This window comes from Python bivittatus, unplaced genomic scaffold (genome assembly GCF_059951505.1).
Source record: "Python bivittatus isolate LINGU-HERP-01145 unplaced genomic scaffold, Pbiv_v1 ctg000850_np1212, whole genome shotgun sequence".
Classification (NCBI taxonomy): domain Eukaryota; kingdom Metazoa; phylum Chordata; class Lepidosauria; order Squamata; family Pythonidae; genus Python; species Python bivittatus.
In genome coordinates, this window is record NW_028277112.1 from 21,012,318 (window position 1) to 21,021,802 (window position 9,485).

The 9,485-nt window shown below is 39.1% G+C and overlaps 1 protein-coding gene across 2 annotated transcripts; it reads right to left on the reverse strand.

Annotated features, from left to right (window-relative positions):
- Nucleotides 1–348: 348 nt before the first annotated feature.
- On the reverse strand, nt 349–9,250 carry STARD4 (StAR related lipid transfer domain containing 4). Of its 2 annotated transcripts, none has more exons than XM_007431225.3 (6): nt 9,121–9,250; nt 7,728–7,845; nt 6,929–6,978; nt 6,029–6,155; nt 4,322–4,436; nt 349–3,257 (listed from the first exon to the last, which is right to left on the reverse strand). In XM_007431225.3, exons 2-6 carry the CDS (start codon nt 7,830–7,832, stop codon nt 3,031–3,033), a joined length of 624 nt encoding a protein of 207 aa, XP_007431287.1. In that variant the 5' UTR covers nt 7,833–7,845; nt 9,121–9,250; the 3' UTR covers nt 349–3,030. The 2 variants fall into 2 exon arrangements, with proteins under 2 accessions (XP_007431287.1, XP_087986178.1); XM_088130052.1 differs by lacking the exon at nt 9,121–9,250 and adding an exon at nt 8,958–9,104.
- Nucleotides 9,251–9,485: the final 235 nt, after the last annotated feature.

A 9,485-nucleotide genomic window follows, 5' to 3' on the forward strand; every position in this document is an offset into this window, starting at 1 on the left:
TTCCTGAGCTTAGACACCATTTATTAGGCATTTGTTTTGCTACCAAATATTGCAAGTATATAATGTCCCTTTCCTGGAAAAAAAATTGATATTATATCCCAGGAAACAAATACAAATCAGCTACCTCAGAACAGAAAAGCAAGATGAATTGGCTGGTGTGGGTCTTCCGGGCTGTGTGGCCATGGTCTTGAAGTTTTGTTTCCTAACGTTTCGCCAGCACCTGTGACCGGCATCTTCAGAGTGCAGGAGCACAGACAGGAGCAGTTCTCTCTGTGCCCAGGAACTGCTCCTGTCTGTGCTCCTGCACTCTGAAGATGCCGGTCACAGGTGCTGGCGAAACGTTAGGAAACAAAACTTCAAGACCACGGCCACACAGCCCGGAAGACCCACACCAGCCATCGTATGCCGGCCGTGAAAGCCTTCGACAATACGCAAGATGAATTGTCTATTTAAATGACAGTTAAAGCAAGTTCATGGGGATAGGTCATTATGATTTATTCCACACAATATGTGAATATAGCCCTTATGTTCAGCTGTTCTTCATGATAATGCAGAAGCAGATTCTTACACAGATTCACACCTGCTTGGGAAAATCTAGCACTACCTCATGCTGCTGATGTAATTTTCTTTTACAAGACCATAAATGCCATACGAGTAAACCAACACCATACAAATGCTACAAGTAGTCAGTTCTGTGATTTAGAGTTGGTGTGAATATTGTGAGTACCTTCTGGATTGTGCCAGTAGCATCACTGATATTCTTTCTCATACTTGCAAGGCAAAATTAAGAACTGGAATTAATCTTAATGAAAAGGTATATCACATAACAAGCACATTTTCAGCGCTGAGGTCTCCTACAGAGTTTATAAACTGTCCGTTAAGCCATGACGATTTCAGAAAGTTGAAGTTATGGCATAAGAGATTTCACAATTCTTTCTTAACACAAAAACACACATATTCTCTGAATTCTTGTCATAGCAAATGTTTAGGATGTACATTATGAAGCAGGTGACTTATAACACTTAGCATATTGGGTTAGATTCATTTTTGGACATCAACTAATAGTAGAGGGGCTGAAGCTGCCAAGGCCAAAAGTAAAAAGTTTAGATTCAGAAAGACCAATTATCAAAATCCAGTGCAGGAGTCCTCATATTTAAGGGTGAGAAATAAGTCCATTCCATGTAAGGGTAGGAGAAAGAGATGTAAAATTTAAACCCTGAGGCTGCCACACACAGGGGACTGAACTGTTAGACTCGTGTTACTTGAACTTCTTCACTATTACAGCTTCTTCCATCTGCACTAAAAGCAAGTATCTATCAGAGCCCTGTCCTTGAATCTTCTTTTGCTTATTGGTGAGTGAAGTTCTGACAAATGACATTAATTTCCTCCATCATCATGGCTCCAGACATCTGGGAATACATGAGGAATTAACAAGGGACAGTTCATTTCCTGCAACCCCTGCTTCTGTTCTTTGAATTGGAATAAGCACTGTGGTGAAACCTTACTGGCTTGATATGTGATCACACCTGCAGCAGCATCTTGAGTAAGTGCTTGATCACGTGGAAGCCCTTTAAAGATCAGGATACTGTGCCCTATTCATGTTTGAATAACAAACTGAGGTAAAGCAATTATGGCAATTTCAGTCTCCCAGCTATGAGCTTACACTTTAGCAACCCACATTTACACTCTCAAGTGCTTCTAGAACAAAATCAAAAGCCAAGTATATAACCCTTTTTATTTTCTCTCTTATTGAAAACATTGCTATCTCCCCTACCGCTATAAAGCTGTGTGCCACAAAAGTGGATACTCTTAATGTGGCCTCAGTTAGTCTTCCTACAGTGTATAATTTGACTACATAGTATGCATTTCATGTTCCTATAATCCAGATAGTTTCCCACTGAACTAATATTAAATGAAGAAGGTACCTTAAAAAGTCAGGCATTAAATTACCGAAACCATATAAAATTCTCAAGTAAGAATCTTAAATGTTGAATGTTTTTAAACCTAAACTTGAAAGTACAACATGCAACAATCTGGAAAGAGATGATAAAAGTCCTCACAAATGTTTGAAGTCACTCAGTTTTGCAGTACCAGGTTTCATTGCTTATACCACAATTCAGTTAGAGTGCCCCTCAAGGCAATGATTGAGAGTATAATTTCTATTCTCACTGTTCTGTAAGTAGGCATATGCATCTGAGACCCAGATGATGCATGCTACATAGCAATAGCATTTCCAAAACAAATGTGCAACTAGATATGTGTCTGCACAGAGTATTCCCAATCTGGCAAGAAGAGCTCCAAAAGATATCAATCTTGCTGCACTGAGATGTGTGCCATTTCACAGGACCAGTGTATTGTCCAGCCAGCTCTAAGTATGTGAACTTAACCTAAGTGCTTTACTTGTGAAACTGCAGACTTCTTAAATCCTTAAAAATAGAGCACTTTGTGCATTCAGAATAATGGCAACAGTATACTTATGCTCACATCACCTCAGTACATTGAGGGGGACTAGGCTCTGAGCCATGAAGGCTCAGCTGAGAGCCCTGGAACAGGAGGGTCCTCACTTATACAGAAAACTCCAAGGACAGCAGAAGTTCTGCATTAGAGATGTGTGGAAGGAAAGAAGTTCCCAACACAAATACACTGTTGCTGGTTTCCTAACATGCTGTTAGGAAAACAAATCCTTGAAATTAATGCCATAATAAAATACTTTCCAAAACTATGCTATAAAAAATTATGTCTTCTAGAGAATAAAGTAATTACCACCACTCAGGTCTTAAAATTAGGGCATGTGCTTTTTTCAAGCCTAAACATGGATATTACTTTTTTAGAACAATCATCTCAATTGAATTCACTGAGGGTCTTACTTCAAAGTAAATATATTGATCTGTGCAGATGAAACTACAGTACCTCATAAGGAAAACGACAGGTCTTCATGTGGAAGTTTCCAATGTACCTTAATTTAAAAAAAAATACTGTGTGGAGCAGAAAAGGATTATGAATGATACAAAGAAGTTGTAGTTATACCGATTATGCCTTCAGAGCTTTCCTAAGATCAGAATAAAAATTAATCAGTGTACCAGCCATAGCTGTGTCTACTACTGATTGTGGGAGCATCCCACGCAGGTCCGTCTGGATGAAGCCAACTAAAAGACTATGTCTTGGATTCTCCGGGAGTGGAAAGCAGAACCAGCCACAGGGGTGGTTAAATCCTCGAACAAAACTTGGCCTTACTTCACCATAATCCAGGCTAATACCTATTTTAACAATAACAACAACAGCAATTATACCAGGAACTAGAGAAACACATTTATTTTTAAAATGGCTTTTTAACGGAATGAACAAAATTTTTAAAAATGCATAATAAAAAAGCATGTAAAACAAAATAAACAAACATAAAAGAAAGGGCCATGTAAATATATTAATTTTAGGCACACATGCACTCACATAAACATAATTTCAAGGAGACATTTTAAATATCGAAGTTCAGTATTTCTATTCAGAATGATATTTGTACAAATGAGAGTAAAATATTAGTTCAAAGGAAGTGACTATCCAAAACCCAGACTTTAACCATCACCTTATTCAGCCATATGAAATAAGGAAATCAGTAGCACGTGCAGAAGCATTTATGCATGCCTAAAGTTACTGACAGTGTTATGCCGATTATTTAATGATATTGTATGTATTTCAACCTTTTTCTGTTGATTAGCATAATCAAGAATAAAATAGTTTTTAAAAATGTCAAGTTGCTTCTGCTTTTGTCTGTCTTTGAGCCTTGACTTAAAAAGACTGTTTCTTTCCAGTGAATTAACAATCATAATGGTCAGGGATTTACACATTTCATTTGTCACAAGTGTACTAAATTCATCTTTCAGGTAGAAAAATGCTTTAACTGACTAGGTATTCTTTGACATAATCAATAAAATTCAGTCCCATGTCATCCTTTCCATGTGAATTTGCGATATAAACATCCCATAGATTCTTTTCACACAAGAAATATGCAGTCTAAAAACTCAACACAGTGTGAATACACTGTATGCAGAAACTGCATTTGCACATTTCAAATCATGCTGTAAAACTGAAAGGAATCATGTATACATGGGATATGCCTAGCCCCAACTGTAAGCAAAAGTGTCTTGAGCTTGGAACGAGAGTTGATCCTGTTTATCTGAAGAAATCCTACTCTTCATCACTCTTGCTTAAAATAAGCTGTTCAGTATTGTAAACAACCCAAAGCAAAACAGAGGGGATTTCAAAAATTTTAGACTGCTCTTACAAAGATGGATTAGAAGATAAAAGATGATTAATGAGAATTTACCACATGACAGCAGCCCATCTTCATAGTTGGTTGTGCAGGAGAAGTCAATGAACTCTCTTGGTGCAATGATGTTCAATATTTGACCAGCTGTGGTATAACGCATTACACAGCAATTCTGCAAAGTGATTATAAAATGGCACTTTATGGATGATTCATTTGTATTAAGCAAATGCTTGCATCCATATTAAAAGTCCTAGAGATAGTGGCAGGGTTCATATACTGCAGCGAGGTGTAATGGATTTCCTGGCTTAGGGCGTTAAATGAACCAAACTAATTGTAGCTTATTCAACAAACCGCAGCTAAGCAAACTTTTGTTTAGCATGATGTTTCAACCCAGTCTGTATGTGCATACAGTCTGTTTATGAAAATGCTATGCATATACAGGTGGTCCTTGGTTAACAACCACTCGTTCAGCAACTGTTCGAACTTACAATGGTGCTGAACAAATAGTACCTGTAGTTCTGGCCATCACAGTGCCCCTGCGGTCATATGATCATAATCCAGGCACTCGGCAACTAGCCCAGATTTCCAACCATCACAACATCCCACGGTCACATAATCACAATTTCCAACCTTCCCTGCCAGTTTCCCACAAGAAAAGTCAATGGGGAAGCCGAGAGGAAGTTGGAAGTTGCAGTCACATGAGGTCCTTGCTTAACAACCCATGGTGATTCACTAAACAACGGTAGCTGGGGACTGCCAGAACTGCCATCACTAAGTGGCATAGTCACATGACATCGTGTTTTACAGCCACATCACTTAGCAATGGAAATTCCAGTCCCAATTACCATTGGTAAGGGAGGACTACCTGTATTAACATTGTCCTAAGCCCAACGAAATCTTTGCAGGATCCGGAAAATTATATTCAACCAGTGTTAAGTGCTGTACTGGGAGAAAACAGTTTGAGAGAAAAGGCTGTACCTGCCCTTTCTCTGGTAGAGATCTAAATTAGAGTGCCCTGCAACTATGACTTTTGAAAGAATTACATATTATGCCTTCCTCATTTCTTCGGATCTGGCCCAATAGAGTACCTTAGACCAGGAATAGGCAGATTTCAGATGGTTAACTAGCTCTACTGAGGTCCCCAACTCAATAGTAAGTAAGAATATCACTTACAGACCCCCCAAAAAGACAAAACTGATTGTTGAGAGACCAATTCTCCCTGATTACATCTGCCTGTCCCATTAGATCTGGCAGAGAAGGTTTGCTTCAGGTCCTGTCTGCTAGGGACTTACACTTGGTGGGTCCCAGGAGGCATGCCTTCTCTGCCGTAGTGCCCGCCTTATGGAACATTCTCGCCCCCCCAAACAAGGTTAGCTTCATCCCTGTTAATGCTCTGTAAGTCCCTCAAGACCTGGCTATGTCATCAGGCCTGGGGGTCACAGGAGACTGGTGACATTCTAAGATGGCTCCATCATTATGATTAATATTTACTCTGTCCTGTGCCTGGTGGTTTGTATTTTAATAATGACTGTTTTCTATTTTTAATGATGATTGTTTTTATATATTTATTGTTTTATTTAATTGTTGTAAGATGCCCAAAATCACTTTTTGTGAGATGGGCAACCATATAAATCTGATAAGTAGATAAGTAAATAAATAAATAAAGTATCTTACATTTGTAATCAAAACCCTGATACCTATGCCCTATAAATGGAAACCCTAAATGTGTGAGTGTGAGTGTGTGAAATATGGCCCGTGCATTACCTTTTCATACTTTTCAACAATGTCCATTGTGGTCATCAGGCTGTCCCAGCTGAGCCGATAAGGTCCAGGACGTATGTGATCTATTATTCTGTTGGTAACCTCTTCCACAAAACCTTGTGTTTTGTAGCTAGAGACCAGATTTAACAGAAGAGGGTTTAGAACTGTTAAAGCTTATAATTAGGATATTTGTAGAAGTCTTTAGAAAACCAACAAACCCCTGTACTAAAAGTGTAATTCTTCCAAATGTTTACGCACAGATCCTATTTAAAAGGGTGGAGCTACACATAAAAAAATAATGACAGATTCTAAGGAATCTGTTCCTTGGATTATAATATTGTGCCATGTACTTTAGTGCACTTACAGAGCAGCAAAACCAATCTGGATGTGTCTCTACCCGTCAACTGAAGAAAAACATACAGAACACTTGCTTCACACATGGTTAATTGATGAGCATTAGGATCCAATGATGTGGTCATGATATCCAAGTACATAATTGTAAGGAGCCATGGAAATGGTCTTGGAGAAGGTATCCAGAAGCCATTAAGACAATATGCAGAGGAAGCATGTGTTAAGCCCCGGGAGGCAGGAAAGTATTAGAAAAAAACTTAGACCAGCTCCCCCTGACTCCCTGGGGTATAAGAGGGAGGGAAGAGAATACACAGGCTGATTTGCAAGATTCAGTTACTACAGCTTATCTCAGTGTAGTTCTCGTCTTCCTAAGGGGTCGGTTTTCTGATCTGATACACCTCATTCTGCTAACAATAATGTACTGGGAGGTGCCCAATTTCTATTTTTGCTCTAATATGGCAAGATCTCCCCATTTATTTTTGTTAAGATAAACTAGATATGCATGCATGTGAGTTAACTTGTATAAATGCTTTTAATTAAAGCTCAACTTACAGGTACCCACTGAATTCTTCTGACGGCTTACGCCAAACAGTAATATCTTTCTGCAGAAAAGAAAATGAAGGGTTACACTATTGATATGTTATTAAAACATCTCAGCCACTCACATCTAAGAATGTGAAATATAATTAAGATGTTTAAAAAGTGTATTTCAGACTACAGGGACCTTAGAAGGAATTTCTCATATATGTACAAACCTTAAAAGCTTCCTGAGTACAAAAGCATTACTTTAAAAAATAAAAAGATTACATATTATTATTATTATTTTGCATATCCATCCTCATTCACTATCAATTCAAAACACACACATATCAAAGAAAAGTTAAATTAATTTACAAAAGCATTTTTCATCAACTCTGGCTATAGGACATATCAGCAATTAAAACATCATAGTCTCACATTTCAACAACACATCCGTGCACTACCCATAAATTGGTAGGTTTAGAGGCATTAATTCAATGTGTGTTGATAAAATAATGTCTTTAAACTGATCCAATTTAAAAACTAAATACATTTTAAACATTTTTAAGAACATTGCAGACCAGGAAAATGAATAGCATGTTTATGTGAGAGCAGTATCACCAATAAATTATCACAATCAGATGATAGCAACACATCTTTTCCAAAGGTTTGGTTGGTCCCTTCTACTTCGTAGAAAACTAGGAATCACCATATTGTGTTCTATTTTTGAAAAACTATCACACCAAATACTGTCACCAAACACAACATGATATAATATAAATCTCTACACTGGGGTGTCACCAAAAATAAGAAAATCTGCTCAGTAACTTACTGTTTTCCTAGCAACTCTCCATTCATTATCCTCAATGTTATAGTACTGAATGACTGTATTTTTTAGCTTTGTAGCCAAAGAATCTACATCAGAGACATCTGCCATTCTTTTCTGTTACCTACAGGAAAAAAAAAAGAATGTAAAAAAATAAAATCACTAGTGATTTATTTCTTTTCCTGTTTGACATTAACATCAAGATAAAATGATCAGCTTAACTTGTCTCCAAGCTGCAGAACAATATGATTATTTTAAAGATCTAAACCAAGCAGAAGCACTTCCTTAACAAAATACCCCACAGTTCTAACAATGACAGTTGAATAACTGCCAAAATACAATGCAAATATTGCCATCCTCAATCTGGAGAAAGGCGTTGACTATCTGTAATAATGAAGTGTTTCCTATAAGATGTGATGTATTAATGTAGAAAAGGTTCTCCAGGTTCACAGAGATCAACCGTGGATTCTAAAATGTAAGTGCTATGATTTCCACAACCATTCTTAAATTCAGTGTAACAGTGAGCAATAACCAAACAGCCAGAGGAGGAAGTATCTGGCTCACATCAACAGAATCTTCCAGTGATTTAGGACAATTAGCTAAAAATAGCCAAAAAGCCCACAAGGATACAAAGTATCAAGGAAAAAAATGACAAAAATTACACATTTACAAGCCATTATGATAGTCTGCTTGAAAGCCACTGTGATGGAGCAGCTACAGGGGGAAACATAGAAAGATTTTCAATTGTCCACTCAGCCACGAAGAGCACTGGGTAAACCTAGCCCAGTGTTGTCCAAACTTGGCCACTTTAAGATGAGTGAACTTCAACTCCCAGAATTCCCCAGCCAGCCATGCTGGCTGGGGAATTCTGGGAGTTGAAGTCCACTCATCTTAAAGTGGCCAAGTTTGGACAACACTGACCTAGCTAGCAGTCACTGCCACCCTCACTTATGACACAAGAGTTGAACTGTGTTTGTTTATATCAACCTGGATTCAATTCTGACCTGGAGCAACAATAACAAAAAAGAAAACATATTGCGAGGGCCAGATAGGTTCCACTTCTGTAAATAGCAACTTCCTTATATCCCCCACTTGCCAAATGTGCCTCCTCTTCCAATGGGGAGAGGGGATGTCACTGTTTGCCTTCATGCAGGTCCAACGCTGCCTGACGTTTAAGCCCAACTATCCTGAAATTTGCACGGACTAAAAACGGTCACGGCCGATCAGGTTCCCTACCTACTGGCGCGATCCCACTGCCCGACGTTTATGTAAACCCGGTGAGAAAGGCTCCGCAGGTGATGTAACGCTCATGTGTCGAAACCTCGGGAGACAGGTGAGGTTGGTGCCTCAAGCAAAGAGCATCCTTCTCTGATGTTTCCTGCAATCTCCTCCTACTTACCGGGGCGAAGCAGAGAAAGGGTAACTCCGCAAAGGCTGGACTCTGCGAGGGGTCTTTCCAATGCAGCGAATGGGAGCCTCCCGGTCACGAACGGCTCCCCGCGACTAAGACGTCGCCTTTCCCAGGCTAGTTTCTAATCTCCTCACCCGGTCGAGCGAGTCATTCACCTAGCCAATCAGAACCCAGGTGGCACCTCCATCGCAACCAATAGCAGCAAGTCTATCTTTCTTCCCACCCTTTGTTTTGAGCCTACTCGCATCTCGGTACAGGCGATCTACGTTCATTGGCTGTTAATTGAGGACGGCGGGATGGTGCGTGGTGACTGGCCAATATGAAGATGGAATGACAGGAGGAGGAAAGAAACG